General features: G+C 34.6%; 4 protein-coding genes across 4 annotated transcripts; 2 read left to right on the top strand and 2 right to left on the bottom strand.

Moving 5' to 3' along the window:
• Nucleotides 1–1,360: 1,360 nt before the first annotated feature.
• On the bottom strand, nucleotides 1,361–3,600 carry LOC106351297 (aldehyde oxidase GLOX-like). The gene has a single exon (XM_013791111.3). The coding sequence runs from the start codon at nucleotides 3,165–3,167 to the stop codon at nucleotides 1,491–1,493; it is 1,677 nt and encodes a 558-aa protein (XP_013646565.1). The 5' UTR covers nucleotides 3,168–3,600; the 3' UTR covers nucleotides 1,361–1,490.
• Nucleotides 3,601–4,088: 488 nt separating this feature from the next.
• LOC106351296 (probable pectate lyase 3) lies at nucleotides 4,089–6,091 on the top strand. Its single transcript, XM_013791110.3, has 3 exons — nucleotides 4,089–4,402; nucleotides 4,481–5,165; nucleotides 5,425–6,091. Exons 1-3 carry the CDS (start codon nucleotides 4,194–4,196, stop codon nucleotides 5,905–5,907), a joined length of 1,377 nt encoding a protein of 458 aa, XP_013646564.2. The 5' UTR covers nucleotides 4,089–4,193; the 3' UTR covers nucleotides 5,908–6,091.
• A 1,568-nt stretch (nucleotides 6,092–7,659) lies between these two features.
• Nucleotides 7,660–9,386, top strand: LOC106346586 (ubiquitin-conjugating enzyme E2 1). The gene is made up of 6 exons (XM_013785961.3): nucleotides 7,660–7,907; nucleotides 8,332–8,472; nucleotides 8,566–8,591; nucleotides 8,665–8,754; nucleotides 8,861–8,949; nucleotides 9,049–9,386. The coding sequence occupies exons 2-6, from the start codon at nucleotides 8,348–8,350 to the stop codon at nucleotides 9,175–9,177; spliced, it is 459 nt and encodes a 152-aa protein (XP_013641415.1). The 5' UTR covers nucleotides 7,660–7,907; nucleotides 8,332–8,347; the 3' UTR covers nucleotides 9,178–9,386.
• Nucleotides 9,387–9,565: 179 nt separating this feature from the next.
• Nucleotides 9,566–12,687, bottom strand: LOC106346585 (probable LRR receptor-like serine/threonine-protein kinase At1g14390). The gene is made up of 5 exons (XM_013785960.3): nucleotides 11,031–12,687; nucleotides 10,830–10,951; nucleotides 10,506–10,758; nucleotides 10,231–10,424; nucleotides 9,566–10,156 (listed from the first exon to the last, which is right to left on the bottom strand). Exons 1-5 carry the CDS (start codon nucleotides 12,280–12,282, stop codon nucleotides 9,785–9,787), a joined length of 2,193 nt encoding a protein of 730 aa, XP_013641414.1. The 5' UTR covers nucleotides 12,283–12,687; the 3' UTR covers nucleotides 9,566–9,784.
• Between the last annotated feature and the right edge of the window lie 11,094 nt (nucleotides 12,688–23,781).

Here is a 23,781-nt window from a genome sequence, read left to right as displayed (position 1 = left end):
TTAATGTGCTATTGAATAAATTAAAGAATTTGTCGTTAAGATGAGATTACTTATTGTTATGTCACATGATTCAGTTTTCTTTGGTTTCTGTATAGAATAGTTTTCATGTCTTGCATGTGTTATTGTTAAATGCATTCATAAAATTCATTCTTTTATTCTCTTTCAACCGATTTTGTGAAAATGCCAATTCGATTTTTTCAGGTTTAAGTTAATTTAGAGGTTTTTTTCTGGCCATAATTTTTTAGAAATCGTTGAAGTTTTAAAGTATCGCTGTATCGGCTCATAATCGCATCCGTTAATAACATGAATCATATACTCTCGAAGATGGAGTATTATGCTAGCTAAATTCGTGTTATCGATATATGCTAGACAATAATCGTGATACCTATAGTGCAATCAATCGTACTAAAAACAATAATAAACACTTTACAATCTTGGAGTATAAGAATAGTTCACACATTTTTACGTCAAGTAATTTTGATATCTAATAACCAACTCATCGTGTTAAAAGAAAGGACAAACTTTGTAGGATGAAGAGTCGTCGCTATTACATTTATTGGAGGTAAATAAATAAGAAAATATGAAATTCTGAGCCCTATTTATTATGTTTTGTGAATGAAACTCCATTAATGTAGCTGTAAATAAGGTCCCCTCTTCTTCTTACTCTAAGCTTTGTCAATTTGATCGCATTATTTGTTAGGTTTAGCCGTGAAAAGAGGATTGTACACAACCCGTCTCAGATACAATAGATTTGGCATCAGATACATCTACTTGCAAAGCATCAAGTAGAATTGGTATAGCAGGGATCATATACCACCATGCATTGGTTGCGTTTGTGTAATATCCATTAGTAGAAAACCTCTTATTCTCATTTTTCTTCTTCTTTTCAAGAACTGCTAATGGTGCGAGTGCCAATATTTGCTTCCCAAACCAAGATTAGGCAGATTTATCAAAATACTTTTTTCCAATGTCTTCTTACCTGAATCGAGAGCGACCGTATCACTTGGTTGAGAATTTTTTTCTTGGATACACACAAACAATTATAAGTGTTGCACATGACTGTCTCGCAGTTTAAACTTTCAAAAGGAGGCTAAGGAGCCTTAAGATAACTTGAAAAGTTTTGGTGTAACGATCTAGAAATCGCACTTTGTATCTTTATATTCATGAATCAATTAAGCGATCCATCTAGTCGCATGATTGACTACATGGCTCAAACTGCACTGTAATGAGTGTACGTGCATATGACTTGATAGGCTGATACCAAAAAATAATGGAGCTGAAGCAAGTAAATAAAGTTTTAAAATATGGATTAATTTAAGAATATTATAAGAGAATATTATAATCTCTTATTGTTTTAGTCTTAGCAAAATCTCTTACTTTCCATTACTAACTCTTACTTTCACCAAAACAAAATGTTTTATTTTCAAAAAATGAATCTGTAAAAAACAAAGAGTCAAACGCAAAGTCCACGGTAAAAAAGAAGAACAGCTTCAAAGTTTAACCCAAACAGCCTCGCTCGGAATTCCACGGTGAACCACGAACATCATATAATACCCAGGTGGTGCCACGTAGGAGTTCGTCGGGCCATCCACGTCAGCTTTGTACGCGAAAGCAGATAACTGAGCGACGCGCCTCACGCGCAAGACCAGCAACCTCTGGTTCATCGCCGTCGAGTGCGTGCTGAACGGCGGAGCCACGAGCCGCACCGACACTCCTCCGTCGAACATTCCAAACGCCGGAATCACGAACGTAACTGAAAATGACTTTCCGTACATCATATTGCCGGCGAGTTCCACCGTGAGAACTGACGGCCTCACTCGCGCGTACTGCGGATCGAGGTAACGCGGGAGATAGGCCTCGAGACTGAGCTCCGTCGGGTACGGCCTCGCCGTGAAATTGTAACTCCGGTGAGGATTGCTTCCCCCGATCAAGACTCTGCCGTCGGAGAGGAGGAGAGACGCCGAGTGGTACATCCTAGGGATTCGAGTTGGCGCGAGAATTTCAAATCTCCGGGTCGGGTCGGGTTCGTTGGGTAAGTATAGAATCGGGTTGAGAACAGCGTTTGTAGCGTCTTCCCAACCAGCGGTTCCATTCGCCGCGCCGTTAATGATCAAAACGTCACCGTTCGGTAGTAACAGCATATCAGGCATGACACGTGGCGACGGCATCTGCTCCATGACCCATATCGGATCCGGGTCGGTCACTTTCAACCTCCCGCACGTGCGAGACGCTCCGACGAAGATTCTAGGGATCGTCCTCGCCGCCTTTAGAAACGCTCCGGGAGGAGAACCGCCGCAAACCAGAACTTCCGCCGATACCTTCGATCGGTTATTCTCTCCGGTGAGAAAGAGAGGGAGGAGCACGGAGGAGCCGGTGCTGGGGTAATTCCGTTTATCGCCGCCGGGAATCTCCGGAAACTCCTTGACGATTCGGTGATTGACGAAATCGAACAGGATCGATCTCCGGTTAGCGAAGATGAATAGGTTGCCGTCGGGAAGAAGATGAAGAAACGGATAAAGATTGTTCTCTTCGTTAGGATCTCTCGTCTCCGCCAAGAATCTGAGGTAGAAAACAGATTTTCCGGGATTCTTGGGGTAAAACTCGTAGGTGAAGGCTCTTCTTCCGCCGACGATGATGATCCGGCCGTCGGGGAGAATCTGATTGGTGGAGTACCACCGGCGAGAGGAGAGATACGCTCTGTTCTCAACCCAATCGCAAGAAACGCCTTCGCAAGGTGTGAATATCCGTACAGCTCGTTCGCCGACGCCGTAACCGCCGGTTTGGATCAAGGAGCCCGAGGCGTTCAATGAGCCGGAGGAGCACCACGTGTCGGATTGGAGAGTGAGTGGACGAAATGTGTTTGAAGCGACGTCGTATAGGAGAGAATGAGCAGAGCAGTCGAAAACGGTGGCGTTTCGGCAAGTTTGAGAAGGGAGGGAGAGGTTCGAAGGGCCGTAGTCGGTACGGTCGAAGATGACGACTTTGTTGTTGTGGAGGAGTTGCATGTGCATGGCGGAGATGCCTATACTCGGCTGCAGGAGATCCCACCTCCCGCCGGTGAGAATCGCTAACGGCGAACGTGGGAGGAGCAAGTCCGACGTGGAACAGAGGAAGAAGAAAGAAAAAATGACTGCGTATAAGTTCTTCTTGAATCTTTCCTCTTTCATATCTCGTCTTCTTCTTTTTTCAGCTCTGAATCTTGTTTCACCGGAGAACGAGATTTAACAGTTAAAGCTTTTTTGGGTAAGTATTGTCTTTCTTGAAATACTTAAAAACATTTATGGTGTTTTTTCTTTCTTGGTGAAATGTATAATCACAGACTCGCGGTGCTGCTGTGTAGTATGTACATAATGACCTGTAGATTTATTATCATCATAAGGGTCAAGAAATGATTTATTGCTTTTGAAATGTAAAACTAAGTTGGTGAATCTGGATCTGTATAAATTGATCACGGACTATCTTTTCAGAGATAAACAGTATGGCGATTATCAACTTGCTGTGTGAAATATTTATGAGATTTGAGTTTGCATTTCTTGTTCTGTTGGGGGAACCGAGTGTCCCGCCATTAATAAACTTCTGACTGCAAGAGTACAATTGTAGTTACTTGGATGGCAAGAACAGGGGTTCCCTTAATACTTATATGGGCCTAACTTATACTCGGTATGACACCAGCTGATTCAACCCATTGGGCTTTTGAGTCTGTACTCTGCACTGTAGTAGTACGTTAAGGTGTACTCATGTAACTTCTATTTTTAGTAAGAGTATGAAATCCAGTTATGAAGATGCTAACTTCCCATTATTATTTCAATAGTTTGGAATCATGTATACACAGGACTTGTCAAATGTATGGGTGGTAAAACCAAAAATAGTAAGCTCAAGTTTAAAAGGTGCTATTAATTTATCTATCTCACTAAAAATAATGTTAGGAAAAGGCACAAATAACTTAAAATAACCCACAAAAGAAGGACAAACACAAAGGCATGCAAATGTTTTTGAATCAATGGTTGATTAATCTGTGTTAATTCTTAATCCTCCATTGACCCCCTCTCTCTCTTCAGTTCCTTGCTATAAAAGCAATCTGTGATTCAGACATACAATTCTTAACCCGGCAACCCGATCTGAAAACCACAAACTCTCCTTGTGGTTTTCACCGGGAAAAAAAATCTCAGCTGTTTTCATCTCTCTATTTGCAAATGGCCGCAGCGTTTTTGAATATTGGCAGCTACATTTTCGTCTTCTTATTATCGTCATTAGCCACATTAGCACCACAGGTTCAAGCCAATATTGCCGTCTTCGACGACTACTGGACGCAGCGTCAAGGCGATGCGTTGAAACAAACTTTGGCCTCTTTCGATCCTTATCCTCTTAACGTTACCAACCACTTGAATTACCATGTCGCTTTGTGAGTTTTTAGTTAGTCAATATTAACCTAACGTGTTAAACAAGTAACCTTATAAAACAAATTTGTTCTTCTTAACAGAGCACTTGACACCACGGAATCAATCAACAGCACAAGAAGAGAGCTTTCACAGGCGAGACGTGGTCGTAAAATGCAAAACAGAGGAAAATGCGTAGCTCATAACCCGATAGACAAATGCTGGAGATGCGACCGTGATTGGGAGAAGAACCGTAAGAAACTAGCGGTCTGTGCCCTCGGATTCGGCAGGAGAACCACCGGAGGAAAAGACGGACCGATCTACGTAGTCACCGATGCCTCAGACGACGAACTTATCAGCCCTAGGCCAGGAACATTAAGACACGCGGTGACACGAGACGGACCGCTTTGGATCATATTCGCAAGAAGCATGGTTATAAAACTGCAACAAGAACTGATGATGACGAGCGATAAAACGATCGACGGACGTGGAGCTAGGGTGTACATCATGGGAGGTTCTGGACTAACGCTGCAGTTTGTGAATAATGTAATCATACACAATATCTACATCAAGCAGATTGTTCCCGCGAACGGCGGTTTGATCAGAGACTCCGAGCAACATATAGGGCTCAGGACAAGAAGTGATGGTGATGGAATCAATTTGTTTGGAGCAACTAATGTTTGGATCGATCATGTCTCGATGACGAGATGTTCTGATGGTATGATTGATGCGATTCTAGGATCCACTGCAGTGACTGTCTCCAACAGCCATTTCACAGACCACCAAGAGGTAGTATAATAATAAAATTTCTTACAAGCATTTTTTAAAAAGTATTATTTCTTACAAACTATGCATAGACTATAACCGGATGAAACATTTGGCTTGACCCACAGATTTTAACGAATTATTATTTATAGTTCCAAATTATCATTTTTTTTACTCAAGGATAACTTAAAAATGTTTAATGGTCCTCTAATTCATAGTTTAATTTATATTTTTAAAATGAATCTTTTAAGCTCTTAGTTGAATTTGGTTTGTGAGAAAACAGGTGATGCTTTTTGGGGCCAATGACAAACACGAGATCGACAAGAAGATGCAGATAACAGTTGCATTCAACCACTTTGGTAAGAGACTGGAACAGAGAATGCCCCGGGTCAGATTTGGAACGATACATGTGGTGAACAATGACTACACACATTGGGAAATGTATGCAATTGGTGGGAACATGAACCCTACAATCATTAGTCATGGCAACCGTTTCATTGCTCCTCCCAACGAACAAGCCAAACAGATCACAAAGAGAGAGTACACTTCTTACGTTGATTGGAAACTTTGGAATTGGCAATCAGAAGGAGATTACTTCCTGAATGGAGCTTACTTTGTGCAATCCGGTAAACCTAATGCGTGGAGCCCTAAACCGAAGAACCCTATCCCAAACAAGTTTGCGATCCGACCTAAACCGGGAACGATGGTCCGTAAACTCACCATGGATGCAGGAGTACTGGGCTGCAAACAAGGTCAAGCCTGCTGAGTGAAATAACCATTTTGTTGCCTTCCAACAAACAAAGCTTGTGCTCTCTGTATTTGCTTGTTGACCAAGAAAAGAATGAGAGAAAGAGAGGTGAAAAGCAAATGAAACTGGTTTTTCTATGAATGGGGTTTTGTAATATTATTCTTGTTAGGATTCAGTTTCCTCTATATACAATTTTCCCATATATTTTCACTATCTCTCGTCTTGTCTTGTGTTTGCTCGGTGCATTAAGTTTTTGTTGGTGTTCTTGACAAAATTACAACGAAATGAAGCTATAGTACGTTAGATTTCTAATGGTTTAGAGAAGGTTACTGGTTGTTTAGATAGTGATGTTGTCCAGGAATTGTGTGTCGTTGATGGAACTCTGTCATATAGATTATAGAACATTATGCCATAGACAGTTTACACATTATTAGCCTAATCAACAACAAAATAATTGGATTCTTGGGTTGCACTATTGTAGACGGGATTGAGAACTAGGGGCTGCTTGGCTAGCTGGCCTTAAGGTCCAATTCTTAATGTTCGTCTTCTGGTGGTTGCTGCTTCTTTTCCTGCTTTTAGATATGATTAATAGACGATATATAATATACACTTACACAAGAGACTGGATTCAAAAAAAAAAAAAAAGAGAGTTCGAGGAAAACAAATCACAATGGGACTAATTGAAGAATCGTCAAAATGTCTCTTTTTCACATTACTTGCCTTGTGGACATGTGACTATGCATCTTTACTTAACTCGTTTTTCTTGTATCGTAAGTTTGTATTGCCTTACCTTATCAGCTAGCACGCATATGCAAACTCCATCAAACAAAAGCACTCAAACCGGATGAACAATGCTTCGCCCTAACTATGGAGGAGACTTCGCATGGAATAGATGATGAATCTTAGGGCCATAGGCGAAGTTATCAGGGATTATCTCATCTTTCTTTTTGTTTGCTGATAGGGTAAGATCTTTCGTGTTAGAAATTCATAGAACACATGATGCATTTTTTGTAAAACAAAAATTGAGTTGAATAAATTTAACATTCATTAAAAATAAATTTTTTGTGCCACTTGGATGTTACGAGTATAAGGCGAGTATCAAATCACGAGTATAAGGCGAATATCAAGTATTCTTTTATTTTTTTGGTATTTGCTTCGTTAGTCGTTCTATAAAATATTTGTTACTTGCAAAAAATATTTGGAACATCGAAATAAAATGGATGAACAAAATGGAAGAGCATTGAGTTTCAATATTTTGAACGTTTATTTCATTTTTATTTATTTCTTGGAAAATTCATGTGACTTATGGATATTAAAAATCTAGAATATGTGTCTTTTTTGTATGTAATCAAAGAGGCAATTACTTGGTTTAGCAAGTAACAAATCAAGGTAAATTACTTGCAAGTATCAATTTTTTTTCAAACAAGCCAAATATCGAATCGTAAAAAGAATTACTCGGACAAAGTAAGTCAGTAGCAAGTAACAAGAATCGACAAGAATCGACAATTATTTACCTCGTGCCCACCCCTAGGATGTATTGCCTTATTTAATTTTTAGCTGTTTTTTTTTTTCATTTTAAGAGCAACTCTTAAAATGATTCGAGTTGAGAGAGTACGAGCTATAGTATAATCCAAAAGCCTCAGGATTTGAGAAGAGGGGTATAGATTCTCAATTGTTTATTTCGGTTCAGCAACTATAATCTTCGCGTTGTTTAAGTGTAATCGATTAAATCCGGTTAACGGTACAGTACTCCCTAACGGTTGATACCGGTTTAGAAGCCAGGCCAAAGCAAAGCAAAGCAAAGCAAAGGCAAGATCATATTATACCCTTTGGTCCCAAAATCATTCAACTTTTCAATTCCTCTCGCTGAGATCGAGAACCGACCCACCTGTTCCTCTGATCACCGGCGGTCACCGCCGCTACACAGATGTTCGCTTGACGACCTCTTCTCGCCGCGATCTTTGCCTCTTCCTGTAATCGCCGTCTTTTGCTCAACAACGAGATCTGTTTTTTCCACGGTACCCTTTTCATCTCTCCTCGATGTCGCTTTTGCTGGATCCGTGAATTTTACTTTCATCCGAGCTGGGTCTTGTCATGATTATAGCTATTTTTGGTGAATTGATAAACTGTTTCTAGGTTAAATTATTAGTTTTTGGTAATTGGTTTCTTCTTTATAGAATAAAGGTGCTGTCTTTTTTTTTTGTCATTCTTATATCTGAACTGATGCGACCTTAGGCTGTGTTCTAGGTTCAAAGTCTTAGTTTTGATGTTGCTTCTAAGCTAATCTAGCTGCTATATGTTGATTACACTCTGTTACATGTTGGTTAGCATACCCAAACCATTGAGATTCAGTTTTATATTAACATATTCAGTAGATGTTTCGAGATTCACAGAGGTGTTCAGACGTTAGAATGATGGAAGTTATGGGTTTTTGTTTTGTAGAGTAAAGGTAAGGAGGATGTCGACTCCAGCAAGGAAGAGGTTGATGAGGGATTTCAAGAGGTTGCAGCAAGACCCACCTGCGGGTATCAGCGGTGCTCCTCACGACAACAATATCATGCTCTGGAATGCTGTTATATTCGGGTAATGAAACAAGTACCGTAGATACTGGCTTGGTTTCTAGAAAATTGGTTGTTTCTGTACTTACTTTGATCTTCTTGTTTTGTGGATTTTCAGGCCTGATGACACCCCATGGGATGGAGGTAAGGTTATATTGTTGTGATTAGGATCAATTATTGTAGTAGTTTTCTTATTCTTGCTTGATCTTCTTGGCAGGTACTTTCAAACTCTCACTGCAGTTCTCTGAGGATTATCCAAATAAACCACCGACAGTTCGCTTTGTGTCACGGATGTTTCATCCAAATAGTAAGCTTATAGAGATGCCGCCTTCTCTTTTCTTCCACTCTCGGTTAATGTTTAGCTTTTTTTTTGCTCGCATTAACTTTCTTCTTCTTCTCTACCTGCTTTGCAGTTTATGCAGATGGGAGTATTTGCTTGGACATTCTACAAAACCAGTGGAGTCCAATATATGATGTTGCTGCTATACTTACCTCCATCCAGGTAATAATATTGAAATGTCACTACCAATATCTTTTAATGCCCTGAAAGCTTGTGATTACTCCGTTCTTCTCTGATCCATTTTCCTCTTTTTAACTACAGTCATTGCTCTGTGATCCAAATCCAAATTCCCCTGCAAATTCGGAAGCTGCTCGGATGTACAGCGAAAACAAGCGTGAGTACAACAGAAAAGTGCGTGATGTTGTCGAGCAAAGCTGGACTGCTGATTAGTATTAGTTAGTTGTAAGCTCTGCAACTCTCTCCTACTCTCAATTACTCAATGTCACCATTAAAGCAACGGCTTTCTTATCTTTTCATTCATGTCTTTTGTGTGTGTTTCAAAACTCTACTGATTGAATGCTTTGATGGGTTCTCTATGAAGCCTAACGTCCTTGTAAAAACTTTGTACCAAACCTTCTGAATTGTTCACTTTTTTTTGTGTATGTGTTGTGGGTTTCTTGCTAGGTGCCAAAACAATGTTGTACCAAAATGGCAAAAAGTTATGATTTGAATATTAAAGAGTGTGTGGCCTTTTCCCTCTATCACTCATCCATGCCTTTTCAATTACATTTCCAATATAATGTTTTTACCAAAATCTGAGTCCTGACATAAGACTAAGTACCAGAAGTTCCAACATAATGTATTATTTATTATGTTTGATTTGTTACAAATTCAGTGCTTCTGTTCTGGACATTCAACTGACATATATAGCTTTTGCAGCTCTGCCTCTCTTTTTTTCTGAGGTTTTACATTCATCTTCCTATATGGGTTTTGAATTTTTCATCAAGCTGTTTCTCTATTTCAATCAGGGATGATGAAGACATATTCCTCCTTGCATCTATGTATCACCAACCCCAAGGTTTCCACTGCTTGTCCATCCTTGCTGCACCTGAATCGTGTACTGCAGATTCCACACAACATCCTCTATCGATGGCCGCTTCCTCTGATCTTCACAAAGACAGTTAATGGCAAACTCGACTGTGGTCCTCAGTGACTCATACGCATACGTTCCCCTCACGCTCGGATCTGCTAAGCTACGCAACACCGATGGTTCCTCTCTCAAACCATTCTCCAGCTGAAGCTTCAAGCTTCCCAACTCTGAAGATGCAGCCGCCATTACTTTCCCCGTGATGATCTGAAGTAGGATCACTCCAAACTGGTACACATCTTCCTTCTCTCCATCTTCATTGCTAGTGCTTTCTGCTCCAACCTGCAAGATTCCCTCCAAGAGATATGAAATTAGAAATAAGAAGCTAAGTCTTGTTATCTCTGCTTTGTTCATACCTTGGATGGTAAAGGAATAGTATAGCCACTGAGTTTAACAGTGAGTGTTTCATCAAGCAGGACATTCTCTATATCCAAATTGTTCCCAAATATTCCTGGTGCCACTCCTGTGTGCAAAAACTGTATCCCTCTAGCTACTCCAATGGCTATAGACATTCTCTGAGGCCATTTCAATACCTCTTTTTTTCTCCAATCTGCCAAAAAAACATTTCTAAACAATTAGTTTCCTAAACCAAAACTCTTGTAATCCATCTTTTTTTCTTTTAAGGTGTTACCAGTGAGGTAGTCCCTCAAAGACCCGTTAGAGATGTATTCTTGGACTATGAAAATGGTGCTCCCGGCGTATGGATGATGATCTTGGTAAGTACCAATGCAGTGTCCAAGAACACTGGCCAAATGCATATGCCTTAGCTTTGATAAAACTTCCATTTGTTGAGCCAAGTTCTGTGTTGATGTTGAACTCTTCTGTTTCAGCTTAATACACCTCACCGTCACTGGAATGCCTTCTCTAAGATAACCTTTGCACAGCTGTTTTTAAATTACATAATTAGAGACTCAAATGGAGTTATGATCATGTTTTGTTTGCTTTTTCACTTTACCTGTTCTCCACAGAGTCTTGCTGCATCAAAATTGTTGGTGGCTTCTTCCAGCTCCTCCAAAGAGAAAACACGGTATGGTGATAGTCCAATCACAGCAGATCTCATTGTTTGTGGTACACGTCCTGCATTTGAAATTATACTTAGGTTAAAGTTGTGAAAAATTTGATTCAAGAATTTAATGTAATAGCATTTATTATTTACTTGGATCTGGTACTGTCTTTGATGTAGTGGACCTTGTGGCTGTGCTACAAACAGAGACCTTATCGACGTTGCTTGCTTCTAAAGGTACTTCTTTTGATCTTGACTTCCTCATCCTAACCAGAACCAAACCAGCCAAAACCGCTGAAACGAGGACCACACCTATGATAATGCCAATCACCAATCCAAGTTCTATTCCTTTATCTTCTTCTTCTTTCTTTTCCTGATCCTTAGTGTCAGACTTCACAGCAGAAACCGCTTGCTTTGCTTCGTTTTCGCAGAAGGAAACAGGACGTTGATACTTTGCAGAGGGAGAACCTTTTACAGACAAGCAATTGAATGTGTAGACCACTGTCTGATTATGGAAAGTCTTGGAAGACAAGCAAGATGGAAGCTTTCCAGTTAGAAGATTCCTGGAAACATCTAAAACTCTAAGCTTGGAGCTGCATAGAGATGAATTTGGAAGTGATCCACTGAACAAGTTCTGTGCCAAAGTTAGATTCTGTAGCGAAGGAAGGGAGAACATGAATCTTGGGATTGATCCAACGAACTTGTTGGAAGAAAGATCCAGGCTTTGAAGCTTATTCAGCTTCTTGATCTGTTCTGGGAGCTTTGATCCAAAAGAGTTGTTCTTCAATGAAACAGTGATCAGGTTACTTGCGAGCGAAGTAACAACGCCAGGGCCGAGTTTATTACCGTCTAGATTCAGCTCTTGAAGATTGGACAACCCTCTGAGATCAGGAACACTTCCGGTGAACTCGTTATTCGCCAGAACAAGACTTCTCAGGCTCTTCAAGGACGAGATCTCTTTAGGGATTTTTCCAGAGATGAAGTTAGAGCTGAGATTCAGAGCCTGGAGAGAAGAAGAAAACCTGGTGATCTTTGGAGGGAGGGGACCAGAGATGCCGAGAGAGACGAGAGACAAGGTTTTTAAGTTTGAGAGTTTTGTAAGAACGGTGAAGAGCGAGTCGGTGGAGAATGTTTTGGAGAGCTTGACGGTTCTGTTCCCTGTGACGGTTAGTTCGGTTACGTGGCCGTTGAAACAGAGGATTTTGAAGGAAGGTGAAGATGGGAGGTAGCAGAAGTTGGTGAAGTTGGTCCATGATCGTAGAACTGGTGGATATTGTAAGTGCTTCTGGATTTCTAGTAGAGTTCTTGATTCACTTGACGTTAGCTGTGATTCTGAGAGTGATGTTAGAAGAAGAAGGAGAAGGAAAATGAGAGAATAGATGTGGCTTTTGGAGGAATTCTTCATTTTCTTGGGGAGAAATCACAGAGTAAGGATTAGTTTTGTGGCTAGAGGAAGAGAAGGAAAAAACATGTCACTGATTCTGAGATTATTGTTGTTTGATTAATACTAGTTGTAAAGATGCAGGGAGAGGTGCTTTAGTACATAAATTCTTGGGATTTTTAATGATGCAAGGCAGCTTTTTCTTGGGAAATTGATAAGACAATAAATACAAATATTTGTTTTTTGAGTTTTGTTTTTTTCTTGATGGTTGATCAGTTGCTGCACATTGACAGACTGTTTAACTGCATGGAAGGAAGTGAGTAATGTTTTTTAAAAGAAAAAAGATTAACTAGATCCTTAAAATACGTAAAATCCACATGAAACATCCGACTATTTATCTACTTTTGATCGAAATTTTCCACAATTAGATTTCATTTTGTTTAACTAATTCAACTTGGTTTTAAGTATTGACTCATTTCTCTGTAGTCAGCAAGTAAAATAAATATGCACTCTGTACTGGTCAGACCTTTCTTTATAACACGCATTTATTAGATACATAATAGATGCATATACACCTGCAAATACATAAACCCACAAGAACCTATATACTACACACACCCTACATATATATATATATATATATATACATGTTTGACGAATAAATGTTTGTACTTGTTCTTCTCTTGAAAACCGTATATGTCTTTCCTAATGTAATTCTTTCATCCTTACCAATTTTTAATATTCCAAGGTGATATGAATGGTAACAAGATTAGTTTACATGCTATCAAACTCTCTTCTATCTTATAAAAACACCTACCTATTAAAATATGGGAGAGTAGATCTCTGAGATGTAGTAAAAGTCAACCAGGGAACGTTGTTTCTTTGTTACGGTTTATCACTCAAGTCCTACGCGCGGGACGATGAAGTCACGTGCTAACTAACCCTCTTGTCAACGTAATGATCGACGTTACTTTATATCAGATCACGTCGTTAAGGATATAGTATCAGTCATCGTCGCAAGGAAAAATCTAACGGTGGTCGCTTGATTAAATCATTATTAGCTTGTCCGAACCAAAATTATTTATCGAAATTCACTTTTACACCCTCTGTTTAATTGATATATGATGGACATATCAAATGATCAATACTTGTTTTGTTTGGTTATCAATCAATATCAAACTAATGATACTAGCAACTAATTTGGACGAAGTATATTGTAATCATCTCTATTATTTGATGATAGATGTTTAGTTATTCGTCGGTGAGATTAAAGAAATGTGTTTCGTTTTTGTTTCCGTGTGTTCAAAAGTATTGAGATTCTAACAATTTTTCGCTGTTTTCCCTTACTTTCTCCTTTGATGAACTGTCCATTACTTTCTCCTTTGTTCTTTTATTCGTTTTACATTATGATTATTCATTCATTTTCTTAAAAGTGGCTTGACTTGTCTAAATAATGAAGTTTAGTTATTAAACAAAAATAAAACAGCTGAAATCGGTTAAAAGATGGTTTCAAGTGTAAATGAAAGACTAGCCCATATATTTTGACAAAAATTTCAAAAAAATATGACAATATTGTTTTAATGCCTAGTTGCATTCTGCACTAACATATGATGATGTTCAAAGAGGTTTGGAGCCTTTATGCTCTCCGTTTATCAAGAAAATAATAATTTATAATGGTTATTCCATCGATTTAGGGAGTATTATGAAGTTTTACTAAATTAATTGATAAAAACAATTGAACGATGCTCATTTACCATGAAAAAGAGTTTAGCATACATTAATACAAATGTAGAATATGGTAGAAATTTTAAAACAACACTAAAGATTATAGGCTTTAATATATAAAGTATTTACCAAAAACTCAATATTTTTGTAGGGGTTAGCCCATAGATTTTGAGAAAATTTCAAAAAATATGACAATATTGTTTTAATGCCTAGTTGCATCCTGCACTAACATATGATGATTTTCAAAGAGGTTTGGAGCCTTTGTGCTCTCCGTTTATCAAGAAAATAATAATTTTATAGTGGTTATTTTATTGATTTAGGGGGTATTATGAAGTTTTACTAAATTAATTGATACAAACAATTGAACTATGCTCATTTACCATGAAAAAGAGTTTAGCATACATTAATACAAATGTAGAATATGGTAGAAATTTTAACACAACACTTAAGATTATAGGCTTCAGTATATAAAGTTTTTACCAAAAACTCAATATTTTTTTAGGGGTTAGCCCATAGATTTTGAGAAAATTTCAAAAAATATGAATTATTGTTTTAATGCCTAGTGGCATCCTGCACTAACATTAGATGATGTTCAAAGAGGTTTTGAGCCTTTGTCGTCTCGGTTTATCAAAAAAATAATAAATTTATAATGGTTATTCCATCGATTTAGGGAGTATCATGAAGTTTTACTAAATTAATTTATAAAAACAATTGAACGATGCTCATTTACCATGAAAAATAGTTTAGCATACATTAATACAAATGTAGAATATGGTAGAAATTTTAAAACAACACTTAAGATTATAGGCTTCAGTATATAAAGTATTTACCAAAAACTCAATATTTTTTTAGGGGTTAGCCCATAGATTTTGAGAAAATTTAAAAAATATGACATTATTGTTTTAATGCCTAGTGGCAACTATGCATCCTGCACTAACATTAGATGATGTTCAAAGAGGTTTTGAACCTTTGTCGTCTCCGTTTATCAAGAAAATAATAAATTTATAATGGTTATTCCATCGATTTAGGGAGTATTATGAAGTTTTACTAAATTAATTTATAAAAACAATTGAACGATGCTCATTTACCATGAAAAAGAGTTTAGCATACATTAATACAAATGTAGAATATGGTAGAAATTTTAAAACAACACTAAAGATTATAGGCTTAATATATAAAGTATTTACCAAAAACTCAATATTTTTGTAGGGGTTAGCCCATAGATTTTGAGAAAATTTCAAAAAATATGACATTATTGTTTTAATGCCAAGTGGCATCCTGCACTAACATTAGATGATGTTCAAAGAGGTTTTGAGCCTTTGTCGTCTCCGTTTATCAAGAAAATAATAATTTTATAGTGGTTATTCCATCGATTTAGGGAGTATTATGAAGTTTTACTAAATTAATTTATAAAAACCATTGAACGATGCTCATTTACCATGAAAAAAGTTTAGCATACATTAATACAAATGTAGAATATGGTAGAAATTTTAAAACAACACTAAAGATTATAGGCTTCAGTATATAAAGTATTTACCAAAAACTCAATATTTTTGTAGGGGTTAGCCCATAGATTTTGAGAAAATTTCAAAAAATATGACAATATTGTTTTAATGCCTAGTTGCATCCTGCACTAACATATGATGTTCAAAGAGGTTTGGAGCCTTTGTGCTCTCCGTTTATCAAGAAAATAATAATTTTATAGTGGTTATTCCATCGATTTAGGGAGTATTATGAAGTTTTATTAAATTATTTGATAAAAACAATTGAAAGATGCTCATTTACCATGAAAAAGAGTTTAGCATACATTAATACAAATGTAGAATATGGTAGAAATTTTAAAACAACACTAAAGATTATAGGCTTCAGTATATAAAGTATTTACCAAAAACTCAATATTTTTGTAGGGGTTAGCCCATAGATTTTGAGAAAATTTCAAAAAATATGACAATATTGTTTTAATGCCTAGTTGCATCCTGCACTAACATATGATGATGTTCAAAGAGGTTTGGAGCCTTTGTGCTCTCCGTTTATCAAGAAAATAATAATTTTATAGTGGTTATTCCATCGATTTAGGGAGTATTATGAAGTTTTACTAAATTAATTGATAAAAACAATTGAACGATGCTCATTTACCATGAAAAAGAGTTTAGCATACATTAATACAAATGTAGAATATGGTAGAAATTTTAAAACAACACTAAAGATTATAGGCTTCAGTATATAAAGTATTTACCAAAAACTCAATATTTTTGTAGGGGTTAGCCCATAGATTTTGAGAAAATTTCAAAAAATATGACAATATTGTTTTAATGCCTAGTTGCATCCTGCACTAACATATGATGATGTTCAAAGAGGTTTGGAGCCTTTGTGCTCTCCGTTTATCAAGAAAATAATAATTTATAATGGTTATTCCATCGATTTAGGGAGTATTATGAAGTTTTACTAAATTAATTGATAAAAACATTTGAACGATGCTCATTTACCATGAAAAGAGTTTAGCATACATTAATACAAATGTAGAATATGATAGAAATTTAAAAAAACACTAAAGATTATAGGCTTCAGTATATAAAGTATTTACCAAAAACTCAATATTTTTGTAGGGGTTAGCCCATAGATTTTGAGAAAATTTCAAAAAATATGACAATATTGTTTTAATGCCTAGTTGCATCCTGCACTAACATATGATGATGTTCAAAGAGGTTTGGAGCCTTTGTGCTCTCCGTTTATCAAGAAAATAATAATTTTATAGTGGTTATTCCATCGATTTAGGGGTATTATGAAGTTTTACTAAATTAATTGATAAAAACAATTGAACGATGCTCATTTACCATGAAAAAGAGTTTAGCATACATTAATACAAATGTAGAATATGGTAGAAATTTTAAAACAACACTAAAGATTATAGGCTTCAGTATATAAAGTATTTACCAAAAACTCAATATTTTTGTAGGGGTTAGCCCATAGATTTTGAGAAAATTTCAAAAAATATGACAATATTGTTTTAATGCCTAGTTGCATCCTGCACTAACATATGATGATGTTCAAAGAGGTTTGGAGCCTTTGTCGTCTCCGTTTATCAAGAAAATAATAATTTTATAGTGGTTATTCCATCGATTTAGGGAGTATTATGAAGTTTTACTAAATTAATTGATAAAAACAATTGAACGATGCTCATTTACCATGAAAAAGAGTTTAGCATACATTAATACAAATGTAGAATATGGTAGAAATTTTAAAACAACACTAAAGATTATAGGCTTCAGTATATAAAGTATTTACCAAAAACTCAATATTTTTGTAGGGGTTAGCCCATAGATTTTGAGAAAATTTCAAAAAATATGACAATATTGTTTTAATGCCTAGTTGCATCCTGCACTAACATATGATGATGTTCAAAGAGGTTTGGAGCCTTTGTCGTCTCCGTTTATCAAGAAAATAATAAATTTATAGTGGTTATTCCATCGATTTAGGGAGTATTATGAAGTTTTACTAAATTAATTGATAAAAACAATTGAACGATGCTCATTTACCATGAAAAAGAGTTTAGCATACATTAATACAAATGTAGAATATGGTAGAAATTTTAAAACAACACTAAAGATTATAGGCTTCAGTATATAAAGTATTTACCAAAAACTCAATATTTTTGTAGGGGTTAGCCCATAGATTTTGAGAAAATTTCAAAAAATATGACAATATTGTTTTAATGCCTAGTTGCATCCTGCACTAACATATGATGATGTTCAAAGAGGTTTGGAGCCTTTGTCGTCTCCGTTTATCAAGAAAATAATAATTTTATAGTGGTTATTCCATCGATTTAGGGAGTATTATGAAGTTTTACTAAATTATTTGATAAAAACATTGAACGATGCTCATTTACCATGAAAAAGAGTTTAGCATACATTAATACAAATGTAGAATATGGTAGAAATTTTAAAACAACACTAAAGATTATAGGCTTCAGTATATAAAGTATTTACCAAAAACTCAATATTTTTGTAGGGGTTAGCCCATAGATTTTGAGAAAATTTCAAAAAATATGACAATATTGTTTTAATGCCTAGTTGCATCCTGCACTAACATATGATGATGTTCAAAGAGGTTTGGAGCCTTTGTGCTCTCCGTTTATCAAGAAAATAATAATTTTATAGTGGTTATTCCATCGATTTAGGGGTATTATGAAGTTTTACTAAATTAATTGATAAAAACAATTGAACGATGCTCATTTACCATGAAAAAGAGTTTAGCATACATTAATACAAATGTAGAATATGGTAGAAATTTTAAAACAACACTAAAGATTATAGGCTTCAGTATATAAAGTATTTACCAAAAACTCAATATTTTTGTAGGGGTTAGCCCATAGATTTTGAGAAAATTTCAAAAAATATGACAATATTGTTTTAATGCCTAGTTGCATCCTGCACTAACATATGATGATGTTCAAAGAGGTTTGGAGCCTTTGTCGTCTCCGTTTATCAAGAAAATAATAATTTTATAGTGGTTATTCCATCGATTTAGGGAGTATTATGAAGTTTTACTAAATTAATTGATAAAAACAATTGAACGATGCTCATTTACCATGAAAAAGAGTTTAGCATACATTAATACAAATGTAGAATATGGTAGAAATTTTAAAACAACACTAAAGATTATAGGCTTCAGTATATAAAGTATTTACCAAAAACTCAATATTTTTGTAGGGGTTAGCCCATAGATTTTGAGAAAATTTCAAAAAATATGACAATATTGTTTTAATGCCTAGTTGCATCCTGCACTAACATATGATGATGTTCAAAGAGGTTTGGAGCCTTTGTCGTCTCCGTTTATCAAGAAAATAATAATTTTATAGTGGTTATTCCATCGATTTAGGGAGTATTATGAAGTTTTACTAAATTAATTGATAAAAACAATTGAACGATGCTCATTTACCATGAAAAAGAGTTTAGCATACATTAATACAAATGTAGAATATGGTAGAAATTTTAAAACAACACTAAAGATTATAGGCTTCAGTATATAAAGTATTTACCAAAAACTCAATATTTTTGTAGGGGTTAGCCCATAGATTTTGAGAAAATTTCAAAAAATATGACAATATTGTTTTAATGCCTAGTTGCATCCTGCACTAACATATGATGATGTTCAAAGAGGTTTGGAGCCTTTGTCGTCTCCGTTTATCAAGAAAATAATAATTTTATAGTGGTTATTCCATCGATTTAGGGAGTATTATGAAGTTTTACTAAATTAATTGATAAAAACAATTGAACGATGCTCATTTACCATGAAAAAGAGTTTAGCATACATTAATACAAATGTAGAATATGGTAGAAATTTTAAAACAACACTAAAGATTATAGGCTTCAGTATATAAAGTATTTACCAAAAACTCAATATTTTTGTAGGGGTTAGCCCATAGATTTTGAGAAAATTTCAAAAAATATGACAATATTGTTTTAATGCCTAGTTGCATCCTGCACTAACATATGATGATGTTCAAAGAGGTTTGGAGCCTTTGTCGTCTCCGTTTATCAAGAAAATAATAATTTTATAGTGGTTATTCCATCGATTTAGGGAGTATTATGAAGTTTTACTAAATTATTTGATAAAAACAATTGAACGATGCTCATTTACCATGAAAAAGAGTTTAGCATACATTAATACAAATGTAGAATATGGTAGAAATTTTAAAACAACACTAAAGATTATAGGCTTCAGTATATAAAGTATTTACCAAAAACTCAATATTTTTGTAGGGGTTAGCCCATAGATTTTGAGAAAATTTCAAAAAATATGACAATATTGTTTTAATGCCTAGTTGCATCCTGCACTAACATATGATGATGTTCAAAGAGGTTTGGAGCCTTTGTCTCTCCGTTTATCAAGAAAATAATAATTTTATAGTGGTTATTCCATCGATTTAGGGGTATTATGAAGTTTTACTAAATTAATTGATAAAACAATTGAACGATGCTCATTTACCATGAAAAAGAGTTTAGCATACATTAATACAAATGTAGAATATGGTAGAAATTTTAAAACAACACTAAAGATTATAGGCTTCAGTATATAAAGTATTTACCAAAAACTCAATATTTTTGTAGGGGTTAGCCCATAGATTTTGAGAAAATTTCAAAAAATATGACAATATTGTTTTAATGCCTAGTTGCATCCTGCACTAACATATGATGATGTTCAAAGAGGTTTGGAGCCTTTGTCGTCTCCGTTTATCAAGAAAATAATAATTTTATAGTGGTTATTCCATCGATTTAGGGAGTATTATGAAGTTTTACTAAATTAATTGATAAAAACAATTGAACGATGCTCATTTACCATGAAAAAGAGTTTAGCATACATTAATACAAATGTAGAATATGGTAGAAATTTTAAAACAACACTAAAGATTATAGGCTTCAGTATATAAAGTATTTACCAAAAACTCAATATTTTTGTAGGGGTTAGCCCATAGATTTTGAGAAAATTTCAAAAAATATGACAATATTGTTTTAATGCCTAGTTGCATCCTGCACTAACATATGATGATGTTCAAAGAGGTTTGGAGCCTTTGTCGTCTCCGTTTATCAAGAAAATAATAATTTTATAGTGGTTATTCCATCGATTTAGGGAGTATTATGAAGTTTTACTAAATTAATTGATAAAAACAATTGAACGATGCTCATTTACCATGAAAAAGAGTTTAGCATACATTAATACAAATGTAGAATATGGTAGAAATTTTAAAACAACACTAAAGATTATAGGCTTCAGTATATAAAGTATTTACCAAAAACTCAATATTTTTGTAGGGGTTAGCCCATAGATTTTGAGAAAATTTCAAAAAATATGACAATATTGTTTTAATGCCTAGTTGCATCCTGCACTAACATATGATGATGTTCAAAGAGGTTTGGAGCCTTTGTCGTCTCCGTTTATCAAGAAAATAATAATTTTATAGTGGTTATTCCATCGATTTAGGGAGTATTATGAAGTTTTACTAAATTAATTGATAAAAACAATTGAACGATGCTCATTTACCATGAAAAAGAGTTTAGCATACATTAATACAAATGTAGAATATGGTAGAAATTTTAAAACAACACTAAAGATTATAGGCTTCAGTATATAAAGTATTTACCAAAAACTCAATATTTTTGTAGGGGTTAGCCCATAGATTTTGAGAAAATTTCAAAAAATATGACAATATTGTTTTAATGCCTAGTTGCATCCTGCACTAACATATGATGATGTTCAAAGAGGTTTGGAGCCTTTGTCGTCTCCGTTTATCAAGAAAATAATAATTTTATAGTGGTTATTCCATCGATTTAGGGAGTATTATGAAGTTTTACTAAATTAATTGATAAAAACAATTGAACGATGCTCATTTACCATGAAAAAGAGTTTAGCATACATTAATACAAATGTAGAATATGGTAGAAATTTTAAAACAACACTAAAGATTATAGGCTTCAGTATATAAAGTATTTACCAAAAACTCAATATTTTTGTAGGGGTTAGCCCATAGATTTTGAGAAAATTTCAAAAAATATGACAATATTGTTTTAATGCCTAGTTGCATCCTGCACTAACATATGATGATGTTCAAAGAGGTTTGGAGCCTTTGTCGTCTCCGTTTATCAAGAAAATAATAATTTTATAGTGGTTATTCCATCGATTTAGGGAGTATTATGAAGTTTTACTAAATTAATTGATAAAAACAATTGAACGATGCTCATTTACCATGAAAAAGAGTTTAGCATACATTAATACAAATGTAGAATATGGTAGAAATTTTAAAACAACACTAAAGATTATAGGCTTCAGTATATAAAGTATTTACCAAAAACTCAATATTTTTGTAGGGGTTAGCCCATAGATTTTGAGAAAATTTCAAAAATATGACAATATTGTTTTAATGCCTAGTTGCATCCTGCACTAACATATGATGATGTTCAAAGAGGTTTGGAGCCTTTGTCGTCTCCGTTTATCAAGAAAATAATAATTTTATAGTGGTTATTCCATCGATTTAGGGAGTATTATGAAGTTTTACTAAATTAATTGATAAAAACAATTGAACGATGCTCATTTACCATGAAAAAGAGTTTAGCATACATTAATACAAATGTAGAATATGGTAGAAATTTTAAAACAACACTAAAGATTATAGGCTTCAGTATATAAAGTATTTACCAAAAACTCAATATTTTTGTAGGGGTTAGCCCATAGATTTTGAGAAAATTTCAAAAATATGACAATATTGTTTTAATGCCTAGTTGCATCCTGCACTAACATATGATGATGTTCAAAGAGGTTTGGAGCCTTTGTCTCTCCGTTTATCAAGAAAATAATAATTTTATAGTGGTTATTCCATCGATTTAGGGAGTATTATGAAGTTTTACTAAATTAATTGATAAAAACAATTGAACGATGCTCATTTACCATGAAAAAGAGTTTAGCATACATTAATACAAATGTAGAATATGGTAGAAATTTTAAAACAACACTAAAGATTATAGGCTTCAGTATATAAAGTATTTACCAAAAACTCAATATTTTTGTAGGGGTTAGCCCATAGATTTTGAGAAAATTTCAAAAAATATGACAATATTGTTTTAATGCCTAGTTGCATCCTGCACTAACATATGATGATGTTCAAAGAGGTTTGGAGCCTTTGTCGTCTCCGTTTATCAAGAAATAATAATTTTATAGTGGTTATTCCATCGATTTAGGGAGTATTATGAAGTTTTACTAAATTAATTGATAAAAACAATTGAACGATGCTCATTTACCATGAAAAAGAGTTTAGCATACATTAATACAAATGTAGAATATGGTAGAAATTTTAAAACAACACTAAAGATTATAGGCTTCAGTATATAAAGTATTTACCAAAAACTCAATATTTTTGTAGGGGTTAGCCCATAGATTTTGAGAAAATTTCAAAAAATATGACAATATTGTTTTAATGCCTAGTTGCATCCTGCACTAACATATGATGATGTTCAAAGAGGTTTGGAGCCTTTGTCGTCTCCGTTTATCAAGAAAATAATAATTTTATAGTGGTTATTCCATCGATTTAGGGAGTATTATGAAGTTTTACTAAATTAATTGATAAAAACAATTGAACGATGCTCATTTACCATGAAAAAGAGTTTAGCATACATTAATACAAATGTAGAATATGGTAGAAATTTTAAAACAACACTAAAGATTATAGGCTTCAGTATATAAAGTATTTACCAAAAACTCAATATTTTTGTAGGGGTTAGCCCATAGATTTTGAGAAAATTTCAAAAAATATGACAATATTGTTTTAATGCCTAGTTGCATCCTGCACTAACATATGATGATGTTCAAAGAGGTTTGGAGCCTTTGTCGTCTCCGTTTATCAAGAAAATAATAATTTTATAGTGGTTATTCCATCGATTTAGGGAGTATTATGAAGTTTTACTAAATTATTTGATAAAAACAATTGAACGATGCTCATTTACCATGAAAAAGAGTTTAGCATACATTAATACAAATGTAGAATATGGTAGAAATTTTAAAACAACACTAAAGATTATAGGCTTCAGTATATAAAGTATTTACCAAAAACTCAATATTTTTGTAGGGGTTAGCCCATAGATTTTGAGAAAATTTCAAAAAATATGACAATATTGTTTTAATGCCTAGTTGCATCCTGCACTAACATATGATGATGTTCAAAGAGGTTTGGAGCCTTTGTCGTCTCCGTTTATCAAGAAAATAATAATTTTATAGTGGTTATTCCATCGATTTAGGGAGTATTATGAA

The sequence above is a fragment of the Brassica napus genome, chromosome A6, assembly GCF_020379485.1.
Source record: "Brassica napus cultivar Da-Ae chromosome A6, Da-Ae, whole genome shotgun sequence".
NCBI classification, from domain to species: domain Eukaryota; kingdom Viridiplantae; phylum Streptophyta; class Magnoliopsida; order Brassicales; family Brassicaceae; genus Brassica; species Brassica napus.
Note: the sequence above shows the minus strand (reverse complement) of the source record. Positions and strands in the feature narration are given on the sequence as shown.